We start from the raw sequence: 20,638 nt of genomic DNA on the forward strand, positions 1-20,638 counted from the left end.
TGGAAAAAAATGAGCAATGCATCACTGTATGCGTGGTCTAAACTGAAGAAATTGTTTGCTACAAATGCAACAAGTAGCTTGTTACAGTTTATACAGAAATATACATGCATATAAGCACGCACACATGCATTATAGATAGGTGCCTTAACTTTTCACATTTCACATGCAGAGACATAGCAACAGCATATAGCAAGCAGTTTGCTACAGTTTAAAGAAAAAAATAAGAGCTTATCTGGTCATTGTTTTTGAAGTTCAGCCAAGGAAGGAGGGGTTGAGGTGGGGCACAGAAACATGACCTGAATGGCTCCTGAATTCAGGAGGACCAGGTACCAGACTGCAGTTCCATTTTTTTTCTCTCTAAAAAAAATTGTCACTTGGCTGATGAGGGGCAAGAGTGGGTCACAGAAATAGGATCTGGCTGTCTTTGGAGGATCATAGAGTCCTCTTTTATAGCTTTAGTGCAGCAACAGGAACATCCAGAAAGACTCCTTACAAAAAGGATACAGGGAGTAAACAATGTCCTATGCGGATCACCTCAAAGCCCTCTCTGTACATTGTATCATACAGACTTCTGAGAGCTGATCTTTGCCTGGCATACAAGGCATTCATCCACCCTGCTTTGATAACCTTTTGCATATCTGCAAAACAAACAGCATCAGAGGTACTAGATTAGATTACCTAAATGTTGCTTGTGACATAAACATGTTGGAGAGAGACCATTCCCATTCTCTGGAACAGGCTACCCATCCATGTGAAGCAGAGTTCCTCCTTATTCCTGTTAGCATAACTTGGACAAATGGATGGGTAATTCACCCCTGACCTGGGTCCTATGTCTCTGTTAGACAGAGCAGCAGTCGGTAAATCACAGGCTATACAAATCAGATTTGTGGCTCACATTTGGGTTACATGGCTAGGCTTATTAAGGGCCCTATTGGTCATTAGCTTGCCTGAATTAACATGGCTGAAAGAAAATACACATGAAATAAATGGCCTTGAGATCACTGGAGGGAAGGTCACTGACAAACACTGCTATGATCTTAAGGTCACTGACAAATGCTATGATCTTGCTTGTAAGGAGTCTGAACCACCTTATTAACACTGCTTTCATATGCAAATGGTGTGTTAAGAATAATCTTAAGTATCCCCAAGTGTAAAACATAAATGTTAAAACACATACATAGAGTTCTAGCCCTGAAAATTCTTAAATTCGTGCTGCTTAGCTGCTATGATACAGTAGAACTGTATCCAAATCGCAGAAGGAAAATGTCAAAACAATAAATGCAAATTACCTTAGGCCAACCAGCAAAGACAGACAGTTCCAACAGTCATAAGCTTGGAGTCAAAACCTACCTTTGCTTGAATTCCAAGATAACCTATACTCTGGTTTGCAGTTTACACTGTAAAATACAATTTCTACCCTAAACCCACAGGCAGAGAAATGAAAACACGCAAAGGCATAAAAAGGTACGCTCACTTGTTGGTTCACCAAGTGAAAGCCTTTTGATCACAGGCGACCGAAGGGTAGAAAAATCTGCTGTTGGCAAGCATGTTGGTAAAGATGTATTGAAACTTAAATTGATAAAATTGACAGGACTTGCTGGAGTATGTAAAAGATGGCCACTGCCTTCAGTTTCTTCTCCAGTTTTTGGAATTCTAAGTGGGGTGAAATTACAAGCTTCTTCCTTTCCAGACACTGGTGTAGAGCTGCTCTGAGTCCTGTGAATTCTTAATGGTCTGATGCCCTCTTCAGTGATTGTGACAGCAGGACTGTTAAAGCGCTTAGTCTTCATGTAGTCCAAGCCGTAAGATGGAGACTGAATTCCACAGACATTCTCGTGTCTCCCAGAGTGCCTTGTGCATTTCTCTTGACTTCTTATAGTTCTGTTCTTTAACATTAGTTCAAGATTTTTCCTTGGATTGTCCTGTGGCGTGTCAAAATTCTTTGACTGAAATTTGGGAATCTGTAATGAACTTTGTGATTCCTGATCTCTCATTCTTATAGTCCGTAGCTTTCTGCATATGCTGTCTACCGGGTTATGGCGTTTGCCACTTTCTGCAGCCATCATTAACTAGTTATGTTTTCTTCTGAAAAGAGAGAGCAAGGAGATATTAAACTTGGGTGCAGAAAAATCATTTAGAGTAATTCCAAATTTCATTTGATATACAAGTATTCAGTTATCAATACAATATAATTAAATGATTTCATATATTCATCCAAGTGAAATGTATAAAAGTTAAATAAAATTCACGCATTTTAAACAGAACAAGCAGTTATGTCATCCACTTTGTATCATCTGTCAGAAGCTGGCAAAGTGAATACAATTTTCCCCAGTGTGATTTTTTTTCCCCACATTAACAAAGCTCAAGAATTTTTTAATTATTCATGTCACATTGTATTAGATCGCCTAAAAATAATTCATATAGCAGAGATAATAAATTAAATTGATTTCCTGTCTTCTATAAAGTAGATTATACATTACTTGCTAGGACACTGAAAACTGGTCTTGCAGCCTTTCAGTTTCCTTTTGTGTGTTAAGAATTACAAAGCTAGAGATCAGGTTTAAAGGAGCAAAATGTGTTTTTCCTTTCAAACAAAAAAAGTTTGCATACACTGTGTGTGAAAAGAAAAGTGCCTATTTGGCATGGGTCACACCTTTAGACACGACCTTTAAGGATTAAAATACATTTTTCAGGCAGGCTGGGGAAGTGTAATTATGCCAGAACTGTGCTACAATGGCATATTTGATAGATTATTATTCACATGGCATGGGAGTTAGTACCAGAAAGTAAAAGACTACTTACCTAAAAATACCTGACCATTTATCTGGCACAGATGGTGCTTAAGTGGTGAAAAGGGTTATCAAACAAATACTGAAAATTCAGGCCATGTACATCTTTAATTAAAACTTGCTTGCATGCCAGTAAAAAAATACAATTTCAATACAAAAACAAAATAGTCAAAATGGTTTAGATCATAAACAAAACCCTGCAGTTAAGGCCACGGGCAAATGGGGATGGAAGCTTAAGCCACGTACAGCAGCCCAGGAGGAGCATAAAAAAACTGTAGCAACTCAAGATGAACCACGTGCATCAGCTTGTATCCTTAAAAGATAACGTACGGTGCACTGAATAAAGATAGTGTCACTGCTTAAAACTGGAAACACATCAGCTTGTATCCTTAAAGATAACGTATGGTGTACTGAATAAAGATAATGTGTCACTGCTTAAAACTGGAAACATTCATGAAATAAAATGTCCTGAAACACCGTAGTTGTATAGTGGCACTGCTGCTGAACAAGAAAAACAACAAATACAGTGCGCATATCAAGGGGGGAGGGCATTTTTGTCCGTCTCTCAGACATATCAAACAAACTGATCTGGATACTAGAAATAGAAGCAGGTACTGCTCTAAGTGAAATATGTATCGACATCCTCACAGGAGGCTTTTAACCACTTTACTCACAGCTGAACATGGCCTCAATACCCACTAGTCTTGAGTGCAACAGCAGCAGTTTGTATTAATTGTTTTTAATTAAAAGTATGTCAACAAAATATTTATCTTGTTTTAGAGTACTTTAACACAATGCTTTATATATCTGAACTAATTAAAAATTACCCTAATCTAAACCCAAAATAGGGACTGAGTGTCCAAATCAGCATACATTTTCCCTTTCCATACAGCAGGACTGTTGCAGTGGATTAAGACGACCTTGGACAGTTTTCAGTCTATGGGGCCCCGACCTTGAACCCAAGGCCATTTTTCAAGTCCATAGTGGTCCCCTTACATTTTCATGGCCATGTCTAAATGCAAGTGTTCTTTTGGTTTCACCCTCCTAATTCTATTAAAATGTATATATCTAGCCAATTTATTTCAATTACACTTATCCAGTAAGCACTTGAGTGTTTTGTTTTAAATTTGATTAACCCAACACACCAAAAAATGAAAGTTTACTCACCAAAAGTAGAGTTATTTGAGAACATTGCGACCATAAAAGGATGCTTAAAACTACAGTTATAATCTGATAATGAAGACAGAGATGAAACAAGGGATAAAATATATTAAATAAAGCCCTCTACTTTTGGCTCTAATAATTTAAAATCATTTTACCCATTTGATTCATAGGTTGAAAGGCAAACCCCAGAATTTGTAAAAGCAATTAGCTGCTTAATTCAATTCAAAACTGATCTGTACAGCCTTAATTGAAGTACAGAACTGTTTAGTAGTACTTATACACTGCCTGCCACTCCAGGTGGTGCTACACACAATCAACTGCAACACAAAGAAATATTTTAACTACACACAAAAATTTAATTGGCACTATCAATATAATACAACTGAAATGAAGGCTAGGTTGCTTTGCCACACAACGCCTCCTGCAGTATCTCATTCATACCTAGCACCAGGAATATGACACCTCCAGCAGTTTATGTACATCCTTTAATTTCTGAAAAAAAAATCACTTAAGAACATTGGCCAGAATATTCTTTTTCTAATTATCAGACAAAAAGCAGCTAGAAAATGTGTTGTAAATATATCGTGTTATACAACTATCAGATATCGTTTTCACCATCATCTTCCATTTCAGCTGATGCCATACAGCAGTCTATTGTTTCTGGTGTATACTGCCCCTACACTTTACTATAAACCAGAAACCTTGCCCTCTTGCCTGAGCATACAACATATCATACAACATATGATGATGATGATGATGATGCTCCCAAATGCAAATTCTGTATTTAAATTCACTTTTAGTTTTTCACATACCAGTAAAAATTGCCTTTCACATTTCAAGTGCAGGAGCAGTGAAGTATACAGTGCTCCTGTAATGGATTCTTTAACACTTGAAGCCTTTTCACAAGAAACTTAAACCAGTTACATGCGTGTGTGTAGCCCTGGTATCCAGACCGTGATATGGAATAAAGTAATATATATGTTTCCCCCATTAGCCAAAGAATAATAAACAGGCTATTAGGGCTACATAAAAATGCAGTTTATGTAATTGATACAATTTTTTTTTGTTCACAAAGGTTCATATTTTAGACATCCTATTAAAGAAAAATCCTTTCATAATGGGTAGCAAGTTTGTTTTCACACAGGATATACAGTGTTGTTCCAACGACTATTAAGAAAAAGAAAATATAGTTTATACATGTTCAAGTTTTGTTATAAGCACATTTTCCCCAATAGCTTCTCCATCTTCAAGTGAAAAACACTGGCCATAAATACAAACTTCACCTTAGCTTGTATTTTAGTTGGTCTGCTCTGTGTACTAGTCAAACAACATCTAGCCAAAAACCTAAGAAATAAACACAATGAATTTCTCAGCAGGCTTGCTATTTAATCATGGAATTAAGGGTGTACCTGCAAATTGCTTAATAGTACCAAACTTAATGCACCAAGCCTTGACAGAATTTGTAATACTCATTAATTAGCAACCACTCCCATATAATTCTTAGGTTTCACCACCAGTGAGACAGCAATGGAATTGGAAGCATCCTAAGAAATTAAAAAAAAAGGTTGCCTGCATTTAGAACAGCACCAAGAACAATAGAAGTCACTGTTAAAGAGAGCAATGGGATATTCGTATAAAGTTTCGGGCACCCCCATTAACAGGGCCTACCTCCTGCAAGAATTTCACAAACCATTTAAGAGGTGTAGTGCCATCACAATTTTTTCCAGGGTTCCGATAAGCAAGCAGTAGTCAGCCAATCAAGAAAATATACAGAAGTCAACAATAAAATGCGCAAGTAAGCATCATAACTCATTCTGCAGGCACTCAAAATGGTATAAAGGCTCTTGAAAAGTAGGTACATATAGCCCCCCCCAAAAAAAAAAATCTAGACAGCTAAGATAACATTTGCATATGGAATACTGTAGGAGTATGTGTAGAGTAGGACTGTGGGATAGTGCTTAAACTGTGGAAATCACCGCATTTGACATGGGCACCACCCCTCACCCAGTGACAAATGTTGAGTGGGATTAACTCCTTTTAGTAATTTTCCAGCCAGGTGCAGCAGGTATCCAATCCACTAACTGACATCTGGTCACCTGGGTAATATTCAGGGCGCTCTCTCTGTGCAAACATTTAGCCTGTTTGATGCTTAACCGATTTTGGGTCACCTGGGTGATATTCAGGGCTCTCTCTCTCTGTGTGCCAACATTTAACCCATTTTAGATCATGACTGATGCTTAACCGACTTCGGGTCACCCGAGTGATATTCAGGGCTCTCTCTCTATGCCAACATTGAGTTTCAGATCATGACTGATGCTTAACCGACCTCAGGTCACCTGGGTAATATTCAGGGCTCTCTCTCTCTCTCTGTGCCAACATTTAGCCTGTTTCAGATCATGACTGATGCTTAAATGACCTTGGGTCACCTGGGTAATACTCAGGGCTCTCTCTCTGTGCCAACATTTAGCCAGTTTCAGTTCATGACTGATGTGCTTAACCGACCTCTGGTCACCTGGGTAATATTTAGGGCTCTCTCCCTGTGCCAACATTTAGCTCATTTCAGATCATGACCAATGGTTAACAGACCTCAGGTCACCTGGGTAATATTCAGGGTGGTCTCTCTCTGTGCCAACATTTAACCTGTTTCAGATCATGACTGATGCTTAAACCAGCTAAAAATTTAATCAGTCACAACTGATTGAGACTAATTTCCTTACTCTCATCAAAAGAAGCACTCCTCTTTGGGGGTGGGAGGGGCGGCAGCAGCCCACATGCAAAATATTGTTCACCCTCACTCATTTTATTTACTCCACAGCACCCAACAGTCAAGAAAGAACCACCCCAATAAAGTATGCAGGGATCCTGCCCAAACAGTGACCTTGCAGTAGTTACATTATAATAATGAAGTCTATGAGCAAGTATACATTCAGAAAGATGCAAATGGGCAGTTAGAATATAATCAAATGGCCACCAATACCTAGTAATAAAGCATTTTAAAATGTGTCGGTGGAACACTAAAGTGCTTTCAGCTACATGTTAGAGTTGTATTTAATCTGTCCTCTAAACTGAGGACATTTTGCTATAGCCTTACTGTAAAGCGTGCACACTACTGCCCCCCCCCCCACCATTTTTTCTATTCCTATTGTACTCGTAGGTCAATTACTTAAAACTACTTTCTTTCTCTTGGAAAAGGTTTACGTATGTACCTGTAGCCCACACTTCAATTGTTTTTCCCTACAGAAATTGTGGTCTTTTTCACCACATTGTACTAGATTAGCAGCACAAGATTTGTAGTTATTAGGAAGATACTACACTAACCTGGAATTGACTGAGCTTGGTTTCCCCGATTGTTTTCTTAGCAGCTGGCCTAGTCCAGTTTTTCTGGCTCACATCCTTGTATTACTTTGTGTCTATCCCCCTCCCCCACCTTGAACCTGCACGTCTCCCTCCCACTCCTGCTTAATTACAGAGGAATCAAAAAACTGATGCAGAAAGGCACCATCTTTTGACAACTTTTCTGTCCTTGCTTCATAGGAATCCCCAGTCGTGTGCTTGCATATACCATATTCCAGTACTCTATTGACTCCTAATTTACTGCATGTCCCTTTCCTAAAACCCCTGGCATAACTACATTATTTTCCTACTTGTCAGTGAACTGCAGCTCCCCGTTTTTAAAGAAAAATAAAAACAGAAAAGAAAAGACCTTTCTTTCTTTTAGAATCTAGCTTGTCTAATTGCCCTTAAATCTGGCTGTTTATCTTCCCCGGACACTGGCTGTTTGATTACTTTTTGTACTTTCCTCTGTCGCCGGTGTAGCCCCGCTGCACTCGGGCTCACTTTGCTTCCCTTCCACCCACCCCCATATCATTTCCTTTATACCTAACCACAGGTCCCTCCCAACCAAACTCCCCTTCCTGTTACACAAGCTAACACCCACTACAAACTCTCTCCCCACCTTACAACTCCTCCACAAACTCTCAACCAACTCACGCTATTAAAGCCCTCTCCTCCTCTTCAAACGTGCCAGAATTAATCATTCCTGTCCTACTTGTATCTGCACTGCTCTTCCTACACATCACCTCACACGCTCTTAACCCCTATACATAAAGCCGCCACCTACCCGCACCTAAACCGCTTTTCTTACCCTCAGCAACCCACACTCATCTCTGCATCTATCCTTCTAATGAATATACTACTCCCTAAAATAAAAACTCCTCCTTTCAACCATAGTACATCCAAGTATAAAACAAAATAGTTTCACAGCTACCCACAAAAAATGAAAGCTTATGACTTGCCAAGGACTCTACTTGTCAGGCGATATACACTCAAACTCTGGTCCCACCACTATTCCTAACACCCCGCAAAATATCACCTCCAAATAGAAAATCATCTTCTATTCCATCAATACTTTAACAAACTAAGCCAATTTCATGCATGGGTATCTCTTCATACCCCATACATTATCTGTCACAGAAACTTGGCTTAAACCTTAAAACCAAGATAAAAACATTCTTCCTCCAGGTTATAATATACTTCTCCACCTTTTTTCTTTAAGCGATCTTGGCATTGTTGCTTTAGTTTACTCCAACTACCTCACTCTCTTCCTTCCTAAAGAACACATTCCCTCCTTTACATCTGCTGAAGTACTAATAGCAAACCTCAAACCCAATGACTTTACTACCATCACAGTAGTAGCCACATACATTCCACCAGAGGACATCATCCCATTAATGGAAATATACTGTCATATCGCTCCCTAAATTTCCCTATTGAAACTATCCTTCTTGGGGATGTAAACATTAATTGGCATAATCTTAATAATCTAAACCCTCCACAACACACAGACCTCCATGGATTTACACAACTAATCTCCAAACGTACTCCTACTAAACTCTCAATCTTCAATCTCCTTGATAGATTGGATACTTGTTTCTAACCCCAGCAAATACCATAATGTTGAAACTCTACCTCATGCCCTGAGCGACCACTCACCTATAAAAGTGATGATACATCACCCACCTCCCCAAACCACGCCGGCTTATCACCTACCGCAAACTTTCAAATTTTAACCAAGACACTTTTAAAACCCTCCTATCTAGAATTAACTGGAATTTCCTTACTTGGCTCCCACTCAATGAAGCAGTAAATGCCTTCAACTCAACTTTCCTAAATATTTTAAATTTTCTAGCTCCACTGAATAAAGATTGATTAAAGGCAAACATTTCACCCTGGCTAAAAACACCTGTACCCTTATGGTATGGAAAACTTAGATACAAACCAAACTTCCAGCTGACCTCCTAAAGAACTTAGAAATTAGACAAAACAACTTGGACAAAAAAAAAAAGGAGGCTATTATAATCCCCCCAAAACATTAAAATCTGATCCCAAAAAATTCTGGAATGCTATAAAGCAAATACTACATCCAGGTAACCAAACTTCACCAAACCCATGTCCTGAGAAGTCACCTGAAGAAACTGCCAATACCTTCAACACCTACTTTATCGAATCCATTTCCAAACTATTTAACCCCACCCTTTCAAACACTTCAAACCTCCCTATACACCCCCTCAACCACTATCTCAGTAAACTCCTCCCTCAAACTTGTCTCCACTGACTATATTGGAACTCTACTCTCAAAACTCAAACCATGCTCTGTATCAGCAGACAATATTCCTTCTTACTCTCTCCGGATTGCTGCACACTCCCTAGCTATGCCTGTATCTATACTAATCAACCACTACATCTCAGAGTCTAATGTTCCATCTAGAAACAGTTTTACACTCTTCCTATTCATAAAGGAGATAAGTCCACAGAAATATCTAATTTCAGACCTATTTCTATCCTCTCCCCTCTCTCCAAAATCCTTGAGAAATGTATACACAAACAAGTTATGCATCATCTCTTACAAGAAAAATTTCTCACTCCCAACACAGCATGGCTTCCGTCCCAAGCATAGTACAACCACAGCTCAACTATCATTTCTCAACACCTTAGCCCTTGCTAAAGATGATCACAAACTCATATCCCATCTATTCCTTGAATTTCTAAGGCTTTTGACACTGTCTCACTTACTCTGCTACTTTGTAAACTTATAGACCTAAACTTCTCCACTGATAGTGTTTAGTCCCATTGTACTGACTGCAGCCTATCTACCCCATCTCTCAGTAAGAAATGGTGTTCCGCAAGGTTCTATTCTTGGCCCTCTACTCTTAATACCTTCACCAACTCACTCCACTCCTCTTCTCCTCAATATAACATTGTCAAATACGCAGATGACTCTACAGTCTTCACTATTGCCAATTCCCCCTTAGAACTCCTAACAAATACCCAAACATCTTTCAACTCAGTAGAGACGTGGCTCCCGAATAATCAGCTCATCCTCAACCCTCAGAAAACAAAATTACTACTCCTTCTACCTAAATCTGCAAATCGCATTAAACTTTCCCTCTCCATAAGGTCCCTGAACAATACTCCTATAGAAGTCGAAACTATCACAAAACTCTTTGGCGTTACCATTGACAACCAACTAAAATTCGATCTTCACATTAACAAGTGTATCAAAAAAAGCACCAAAAGCTAGGACTACTGTACAGAAACAACAAATTCCTAACTAGTGAAAGCTAAGATTTCCCCTACCCATGCCTAGCTTCTACCATGCTTAACCTATTGTTCCCAAATACTCACAAATCTGAACTCCTCCCTACTTACCAAATTAGAATCAACCTACCACAAAATAGCTAGATTTGCAGCTCAACAAACATATAAATCGCACACACTCTCTCCGTAAAATACCTGAACTGCCCCGAACTACCTCACCTGTTCCTACAGTCTCAATTCCAAATCATACACTCCATCCTGTATCAGCCTGATTTCTGCCCAAGTCCATCTTCTCTCATCTCTCACTACTCCACTACCAGACTTCTCCTAAGCTCAACCCAAGACCTACTAAAAATTCCATAATTCCAAATCCAACACAGGGTGTAACTTGTATAGCTACCATCCCTCTACTGCATGGAACAAACTCCTACTAGAAATAAGGACCCTGACTCACTGCAAACAATTTAAGCTAGCAACTAAAGACCACTTTTAAAAAACACTGGTCCTACCCTTGTACTCACCCTCCCTGATTATTACCTACCTTTTAAGTACAGTCAAACTAAACTTACTAAACTTACCATTAACTACTTCATCCTATGCAACCTTCAAAGCTTTTTCTATATTCTGCTCCCGGAAATTCTTATGTAACCTTTTAAGTTTCTGCTACTCTGCATACAAAACCTTATACTTACTTAACTCTCTTTTTAAACCAAAACATACAACTTATTCTACTTTAACATTTTCCTTTTTGTTTATATTATTGTTTTATCTGTAAACAATATACATGTATGTAGCTTATGTATTTTAACTACCAAAATTCTCTATTGCTATTTTTATTGAAATGTATCTGTATTGCTATTTTTATTGCATTGTACACCTTTGGAGCTTTCCTCCCCAGACCTCCACTAAAATAAGGGCACTAGCTCACCCGGACACTCCCCAGTCAAATATAACAGAAAATAAATAAATAAATAACATGTCTATACATTTTTGTAGGTGCCAACAAAAAGGTAGGGAGTTAGCTTTGAATAATAATAATAATAATAACAAAAAAGGCTGTATATCCACTTGGCAACCTATGAAACCAGATGCATTGTATACAAATACTATTGACATACATTTTTAGGATAACTTTGCAGATCTCACTGAACTGCAATATGTTTTTCCCCCTATGAGCAGTGGCCATGTACTGACAAGGATGTTTACCAACATATATTTATATTTTAACAAGTTTTCAGCAGTAAGCAATATATGCAAAAACAACAAAAAATAATAAAATGTTACAAATGCTGAGCCAAAGTATTAGAATAAATTGTGGGGGAAGGTGTACAGACTTTGCAGTTCTTAGCTGCTCAGGCTTTGCCATCATGGTCTAAAATGCAGCAGTCATGAGTAAATAACTTCACAGCCCAAAACCCATCACGGATTACTGCTCAACTGCCATAGCTGTCATTTTAGCATTTTCCTTCAAGTTGGTGGAAACTCGACAAACCAGTAAAAGGATTTTTGTTAAGTGGCATTTTCATCTTGCAAATCAGTTTGATATTGTATTCCACTTTGTTTGGTAAACACTAAATGCAAACAGTTTCAAAAAACATCTGCAAGTCACTGCTCACAATACAAGAAGGAAGTGCAGTATTGAACTGTAGGTAAAATCAAATACAATCTCAAATTCTACCTGACTCTTGCTTATTTCAATGCACAGAACAACCAGATTAAATAAAATGTGGCATCGTCTACCTCGCAGGTGTACTCTACTATACAGCTAGAACTTCATTCCTCGACATTTGATTTACACATACGTTTCTATACATTTTCCTTGAGGCTATTTATACCGTTGACACCTTTTCATCATTCCTAATCGTTCACTCTTGTCTAAACTCTTCTTCTGTAATTCCCAAGACACCTTCTACTCCACTCCCAAACACAGTCTTTCACTCAACTCCCCTGTTAAACTCATGCTTAAAATTCCTACAATTCTCTATTATGGTACATTTGCTTACCTATTATGAGGGGAAGTACAATTCTGTAAGAACTTACCATAACAGTAGATGTAGTCATCACTGTTCCAGTAAAATAGGAACATACTATTGTAAAGAATACTACAACAGTGATAAAAGGAAGATCCTGCCAAGGATAACCATATGTCCAGCCAGTGTACCAAAGCCTAGGCTCTTCAATGCGTCTTCCATGGTCTTCCATGTCAGACATATGCCCAAGTCCAAGGTACATAACTGATGTACTAGCATCAAATCCTCAGAGCTGAACTTCCCTAGAACAGGAGGAGCAAAGAAAGATGGTACGTGTAAATCCAGAAAAGGGAAGAGACAAGAAGAAAGTTCAGTTAGAGTTGCTGTTCTGAACTGTTTGTAAGTTTCTTGGAGGCCAGTGCTTACTTGAGCTAAAGGGAAGTCTCGGTGTTCACCAATGGCAGTGGTTAAAACTGAGCAGCCTGCCTGTCCCTGTAGGAGTGGTTACTGCCTAGAAACTGTAGTTTTATTGGCCATTTTGGGTCAATTCCAAACTCCATGATCTCTCTCTCAAAACCCTGCAACTCTTTTTGCGCGGTCTTGCGCACAGAGCAGCATCGGTTAGCTGGGGTATACTATTCCTGGCTCCACAAAGTCTGCGCTGCCAATTTTCCCTTAGAACTAGGCAAGCCTCAACTCAAGTGCTTCAGATCAACTGCTCTTATTGCAGCACTTGCATAACCCAAATCAGCACTTTTCCAAATCTCCTAGACAGCACTATTATAATACAGCTCAAGACCCTTGACTGTCCGCAAGACAAGTGAAACTCACTCTTCCAAGCATGTCCAGAGGTCAGCTTCAGGTGTACTCTCCAGTTCATCTGGTGGAATTGGGCATCCTGAGGCAATGTCACAACTGCCTCATGTATACAGACAACCCTTCTCCTCTTACCTCTAGACACAAACACTTGTGAGAGATGCAAATACACAGCCAGACTGGAGGCTAAGCACTCTCAACCTATGACTGTAAAACAGTCAAGAGGAGAAGAGACACACTAGCATCACACCACCAGTCACATGTGGATCTACAAAACAAGCACTGGCAAAACATACACATAAATACACAAAAACATATTTGGAGGCACTAGGTACCAATCTGAAAAAGAAACAGGGCCCTCCAAAGCAGACAAGCAAGCAACCTGCACCTCCAAACACAAGCCAGAAAACACATAATTCACCTCAGCAGTGTGCCTCACGACAGCCCCAAGGCAAAACACCATACCAAACATGCTAGTAATAGGAGACTCTATAGTAAGGCACACAGATGTTCCACTCACCAGGCTGAACAAGAAGGTTACTGTCAGCTGCCTGTCGGGTGCTAGGATCTGCCACATAACACAGGAACTTAGGTCACTCCAGAACAAGTATGAAAGTATGATGCTGTCATTGTACATGTTGGTGTGAATATCTAAGACGTACCTCCCTGGACTACATGAAGAGAGACATTGAGGAGCTGTCTAATCATGTAGCCCAAGCTGGTATGGCCCTGACCTTGAGAGTAGCATACGACCTTCACCTAGAATACCACCACAATACAAAGACAAAATGATCAATTTCAACAACTGGCTAAGCTTCTGGTGTCATTCTAAGGGGATCCAGTGTCTGTCTGCCTGGGATGACATGATAGACAAGTCTCGCTGTTTCGCCAGAGATGGTTTGCACCTGTCACCCCTAGGCTTTCGAATACTGGCCAAGGCTCTTGCCATCCTCATAGTGCCTTTTTTAGGCAAGGCTCAAAGGACAAACCAACCACCGTAACCAGCACAGGTAACCAAAAACTAAGGGTAATGCTACTCAACACCAGGCATCTTAACCTCAAAATGCATGCACTCGAGGTACTCCTCAGTATAGAGAAAATTGATGTTTGTGCAGTGACAGAAACCTGGTTCAAGGCTGCAGAGAGCACCCCAGCACTACCAGGTTACAATTCATATCATACCTTCCGGCCTCAGTTACCGGATCGCAGTACAAAGGGTGGAGATGTATCCATATTCATCAAGGATACCCACATCTCCAGGTTAGTGGCGCAGCATGATGCCCCAGAGATCATCCATGCGCAACTATCAGCAGGCAATATAAAGGTCCTACCCAACACCATCATTTTGGGTAATTTCAACTACACTGGTATAGACTGGGCAAACTACCAAAGTTCTAACTCCTATGCCCAGCTGTTCATAGAATTTATAAATTCAAATGCCCTTGAACAACTGGTATGTTCTCCCACTAGAGGGGACAACAAATTGGATTTAGTCATCACAAATATGGGCGCCCATTGTACCACACCCGTTATCACTCCCTCTCTGGTCAGATCAGACCACAAACTGATAACCCTGGACGTCCTCACCCCTCCACATCCCCCAGTCAAAGAAACCATTGTAAAAAACCTTTCCAAAGCAAACTTCAAACTACTTGCATCAGAAGTGGAAAGCTTCACTATTCCCTTGCAGAAGGATGATGATATCCAGGATTCAGAATCCTACACCAAGGCACTTTATATACATCTTCAGGATTGCATGAACCGTGCTATCCCAAATAAAACCAAGACTCCTTCCTCAAGCAAGAAGAAACCAGTCTGGTGGACCCCTGCCATAAGCAAATTATACAATAAAAGGAGGAGACTTATACAAAAAAAGGCCAAATCTCAAATAGAAAAATCATCACTGATCAGCATTAGTAAGACATTGAGGGCCCTCATCAAGTCAACTAAAGCCAATTTTGAAAAGAAGGTTGCCAAGGATGCCAAGGATAACCATAAGGCCTTCCAAGGCTACAACAAAAACCTAAATGGCAATGCTCAGGTCTGTTCTGAGCTAGTACAAAATGGAACAAAATATACGGACCCCACTGACATTGCCAACATCTTGGCGGATAGAAATTTGCAAATGCCCCCCCCACCCACCACCACCTATAGGGCCTATTACTATTCCAGGGGATTGTGCAAGTCCAATTATTACTGATACGTTGGTTAACAAGGCTCTATCTAAAGCTAAAAACACTGCCTCCATGGGACCAGATGGTGTCTCAGGCTGTGTCATATGTGAGCTCCAAAATGAATTAACCCCGCATCTGTATACCCTGTACAGTCTCAGCCTCTCGACAGGATATATGCCCATAGAATGACACACAGCAACGGTGGTTCTGCTGCACAAGGGTGGGCCCACAACCAACCCTGGGAACTACTAACCAATAAGCCTGACCAGTCTGATCTGTAAGGCGATGGAGTGAATCATTAGGGAACTCATAAATGGAGAGATTGGGAACCTCCAAACACTTGACACCACACAGTTCGGCTTCAAGGGCAGATCATGCCTCCTGAACCTGGTGGACTTCTTTGCGACACTTACTCAGGCTACAGATAAGGGAAAGGAGGTACACACGACCTTGCTAAAGCATTTGACACCATTCCCCATTCAGGTATAAACTCACCAACCTGGGCATAAACCCTTACGTCACAAGATGGATCGCAAACTGGCTCTCAGATAGATCCCACAAAGTAAGAGTAGTGGGATCTATGTCCAAATCCAGACCAGTAATGAGCGGTGTGCCTCAGGGCTCTGTCCTGGGGCCCCTCCTGTTTGGCATACACTTCTCAAAAGTACAGGCAAGCACTGAAGGGCTGTGGCTGACCAAGTTTGCAGATGACTGAAAACTGGGTGCTATAATAGAGTCTCCGGCTGACATGGATATCCTCCAGAAGGGCCTTAATGAGACTGATGCATGGTGTCAAAGCCATGGTCTCAAGCTAAATGTCAAAAAATGCGTAGTAATCCCCTTTGGAAAAAAACAGAGTACCCGCGAACTACCACATAGGAGGTAACCCCCTGAAATATGAAGTAGCAATAAGGGATCTAGGGACCCAAGTAGATAGTCAGCTTTCCTTTGATAACCATGTTGCCAAGGTGGTTAGAAAATCCTTCTATGTGACCCATCTGATCATGAAAGGGTTTGCATCAAGATCTAAGGATGTAGTGGTGCCCCTCTACTCTTCCCTCATCAGACCCATTATTGAGTACAATGCACCAATTGGAATGTACCTGTCTAGGCATCTCCAGCAGCTGGAGAGACCACAGAGGTACCTCACTAAGAGGATTACTGACTTCAAACAGTTGCCCTGTGCAGCACGATTGAAAAAAACTAAGACTTTTCTTTGTTGCACACCACCTTCTCAGAGGCGATCTCTGTCTAACATACAGAGCCATGTCCAACCCAGAACTGTTGAACATGCTCCATCTTAGCAAAACAAAATCTACTCTAGCTACACGCTCTAGGGATATAAACCTCAGCACAACAATGAACAGAACACGCTGGAGGGATAGATTCCCTTCGCAAAGACTTCCCTTGCTATGGAACAAGGTCCCCTTGCTATGGAACAAGGTCCCAATCTACATAGAAGACAGAGCCCCTCACTATCACTCTTCAAGAGGAACCTTGACGAGTGGATGGGTAACAAAGTTCACATCAGGGATCATACCAACAGCTCTACTAGATAGGGGCCAAGGGTACTAGCTGCTAGATCAAAGGCATAGGGAACTAACCAATGGGGCAGTGAATACCGCACAACGTAGCTGGGCTAATATATGCCTTCGGGCAGATAGCCCAGTACCTACCTATGAACCTAAGGAAGGAGGGACAGAATACTGCAACAGTATAAAGTAATACATCTACTGTTAAGGTAAGTTCATATACAACTATACTGCCTTTCCTTAATTACTTCTGCAGTATGCTGTATACTAGGGAGATTACCAAAGCTACTGTAAAGAATGGGAGGAGGAGGAGGAGGAGGAGGAAGGAACTGAGGAACCCTCCAGAAAGGAATGGAGGATGAACCTGGCGCAACCTGCATGGGCCCTTGAAAATCACATCCAACTAGAGGCTTAGTAATTATATGCACAGAAGACCAAGTAGCCGCTCCAAAATGGATCTATCATTGAAAGATTTGAGACTCCTAAAAAAGCTCCAAAAAGAGAGTTAACTGCCCTAGTACAACAGGCATGAATAAAAGTAGGAAGTTGCTTGCCATGAAAACAACAAAAGGAAATGGGTTTAAACATAAAAAAATGGGTTGCTTAACTGCCATGTCTAACTTTCTGTCCTGAAAACAAAAAGTCATTCACATTTCCAAATATCTTTAGTCTTGTCTAAATAATATCCGAGCTGTCTATGAAAACAAAGAATGGAGAATCTATATGGAAAGAAGGAAAAGATGACGGATGGTCTGATTCAGACACATCACTGATATAAAGTTAGATTTGTTGTAAGAGATGCTCTGTCTCTATAGAAAACCAAAAAAGGAGGAACAGCCTTAAGGGCCTAAAGTTCATAGACTCTTTTGGCAGAGATGGTTTTCCAGGTACAGAATTTTCAAAGAGGAAGAAGCTGCTGGCTCAAAAGGCAGCAGAGTCAATGTTTCAAGTATTTCAGGTCCTAAGGAAAATGAATGGGTTTTCTTGGAGGCCTTGTATGAAGGATGCCTTTGCACAACTGTTTAACCTCAAACCTAGAAGAAAATTCTGGATCTAGATGCAGACAAACAAAAATGGCTGACAAATTTGCTTTAACAGAAAAAGTATGCCAGCCAAGAATGGAGCAACACACAAATCAAGATTAGGAGTACCCACCAAAAGTGGGTCCCGCTCATTGTTGCGGTACCAATAAATTTTCTAATAGTGTTTTCAGGCCTCCTGTAAAACCTGAAGCACATTTTTAGAATGCTAGTGCATAAAAGGAATCAAAATCCTATCGCTCAGACAGCCAATTGTAGGATGAGAAGAGGAGGGTGAATTAGAGAGCTCTTGTCCTGTGTGAGTAGGCCCATCCTGTGGATTAACTTGCAATGACAGTCTTTGGTCAGGTGAAAAAGAAGGGGAAACCAATGTTATCTGGGCCAAAATAGATTCGCCAACAAGATTTCAGGCCTGTCCCACATTATCTTGTGTAGGACCTATGGCAAAAGAGGAAGCGACACTAGGATACAGGAACATCCCTTTCCAAGAAAGGGCATGGAATACAACTTCTAAGCCAGAGGACTTGGCACTCTAGAAAAGAACTTGGAGAGCTGTGTGCTCTGTAAGGAGTAGAGTTGTACTGGAGGAGTATCTCGCCAATGTATAATGTCCAGGAGAACCCCTGTGAAGCATCCATTCATGAGGATCTGCTACAACACTATTTTGAAGGAATACAGATTGCTATCCACCATCAACTGTTTCTTCAGGCAAAGTCCCACACCAGAGGAACCAGTCTGCAAAAAGGGCAAGACTTTGCCCCCCCCCCCCCCAATGTACCACACAATAGTGGTGCTGTGAGGACTTGAGTCCAATGGTAATGCACAGCCTGAAGGGCCAGAATTAGGTATTTCATTGATGAGGATTATGCTCTTCCACCTCCTACAGTGACCAGATATGCTCTTCCACCTCCTGCAGCGACAAGATGCCCCTGAACCCGGTCATTCCCCCAGCAAGGTCTGCTGCATCGGTCACTAATGCTAGTCATTAAAGTTTTATACTTCTGTTCAGCAAATACACGTTGATGCAAAGCCTATTGTAGCAAATTTTAAATTAAATTAGAAATGTTATATTGTTATATTGAGCCTTCATTCTTTATTTTTTTGCTTTGTCCAAAATTCTTGAGGAAAGAAGTTAATAGGTTGTTAGAAAAATATGTACTTAAACATATATGAAGTGTTAGTTTAAAAGCAAATAGTATGTAATGCATTTTATTCTATTTTACAGTATGGTAGTTAGAATGATCTTACATGTAATTACTTGAAGCTTTGGAGCTGCAGTGTGATTGAACTCTCACCTTGGCAGTAGCCAGCTCAGCAAGCTTATGTTTTTCACTAATGATTATCTGCTGGGTCAGGGAAAAGCATGTATAAGGCATTGAATCTTTTCTTCCTTCCTCTGAGATAGCTGGCCTTGTGAATGTTATCAGCACAGCTGCTAGAAGTTAATGTTGCAAGAAGAACAAAGAAGCATATTAAGAACTGAACTGACTATTGTATTAGAGCAGGACTGAAACCTTGAAAGAATAACATTTACAGAAAGACATTATAACTGACCAGGTGCTTTGCAAGGCTGTATTATTCTCATGGGAAAACTTTTAAAAAGTATAACCTCAGCACTTTCTTATGAATAGAATATTGTAGACTATAGTGATGTAGGTGCCCTGTGACTGATCACGTCAGTAAGGTGGGCACAGCTTGAATGTATAGTGTATATAACAAGGCTTACTTCCTGTATCATGTTAGACAGAATTCTATACTTGTACTGTATGGTTTTTTGCCTCCTGGTGTACACTAGTAAAGTTTTCTTGCATCTGAGCCTCCTGTGTTGTCCTAACTTATTTTTATTTAACAGTTTGGTCCTTTCGTGACAGAAGCCCTCGACAGCTGCAGATCAGAGTCTATCGGTGGTCGAATACTGCGCAGGAGAAGCTACCGAAACGGTTCTTCTTAAAAGCACAAAGACCTCCGACTGAATTGTCATTTTAAGAGGCTGGCCACTTTTCTGATCTGTGGCCGAAGAGCGGTCTCGAACTGGTGGACCCAAGAGGCTCAGGTAGGAAGAGTTTTTGCCTTTTTTCTGTTTTGGATCAGGGACTAGGTTACAGTAAAAATGTTGTCATAGATTTGTTGTGCAGATCAGGGACATTAGAGATTACTGTATATTTTGTCATAGATCAGGGAAACACAATAAGGTAGGCAGTTATTCTAGATAAACTGTGCAAGGAACTAAAGATACCACGTGGTAAGAAAAAGGGTTACGTAACAGTCTTTTTAAGACATGGGAAATCAGTGCACTAAAAAATCGCGAGATCCACCCCTAACTGATGACGCAAAATATATGCAATTGCAACGAGCAGATAATGTAAGATATTATACAAAATGGGTTAATAAGTATGAATTTGATGGTAAATTAAACAAAATTTCATTAGTTAAACTCTTGAAACAGTTAAAATCGGACGCAGAAGGTCAGGCAAAAAAACAATGACAGTTAGGCATTCCTCAGGCACATAGGTGGATTGAGGAAGTGAACCGAAGGGAACAGAAAATTTAAAACAC

At 40.3% G+C, this 20,638-nt stretch overlaps 1 protein-coding gene across 6 annotated transcripts in view; it reads right to left on the bottom strand.

Annotated features, from left to right (window-relative positions):
• IRAG2 (inositol 1,4,5-triphosphate receptor associated 2) overlaps positions 1–20,638 on the bottom strand; it is a 1,240,358-nt gene that overhangs the window by 1,168,180 nt on the left and 51,540 nt on the right. For all 6 annotated transcript variants that reach the window (XM_044087670.1, XM_044087672.1, XM_044087673.1 and 3 more), the window contains exon 3: positions 1,475–2,085. In XM_044087670.1, coding sequence (XP_043943605.1) covers positions 1,475–2,066 — 592 coding nt within the window. In that variant the 5' untranslated portion in view covers positions 2,067–2,085. The remainder of the gene's footprint in view (positions 1–1,474; positions 2,086–20,638) is intronic.

Source organism: Protopterus annectens, chromosome 11.part0 (genome assembly GCF_019279795.1).
Source record: "Protopterus annectens isolate FY-2018-M chromosome 11.part0, PAN1.0, whole genome shotgun sequence".
NCBI classification, from domain to species: Eukaryota; Metazoa; Chordata; order Ceratodontiformes; family Protopteridae; genus Protopterus; species Protopterus annectens.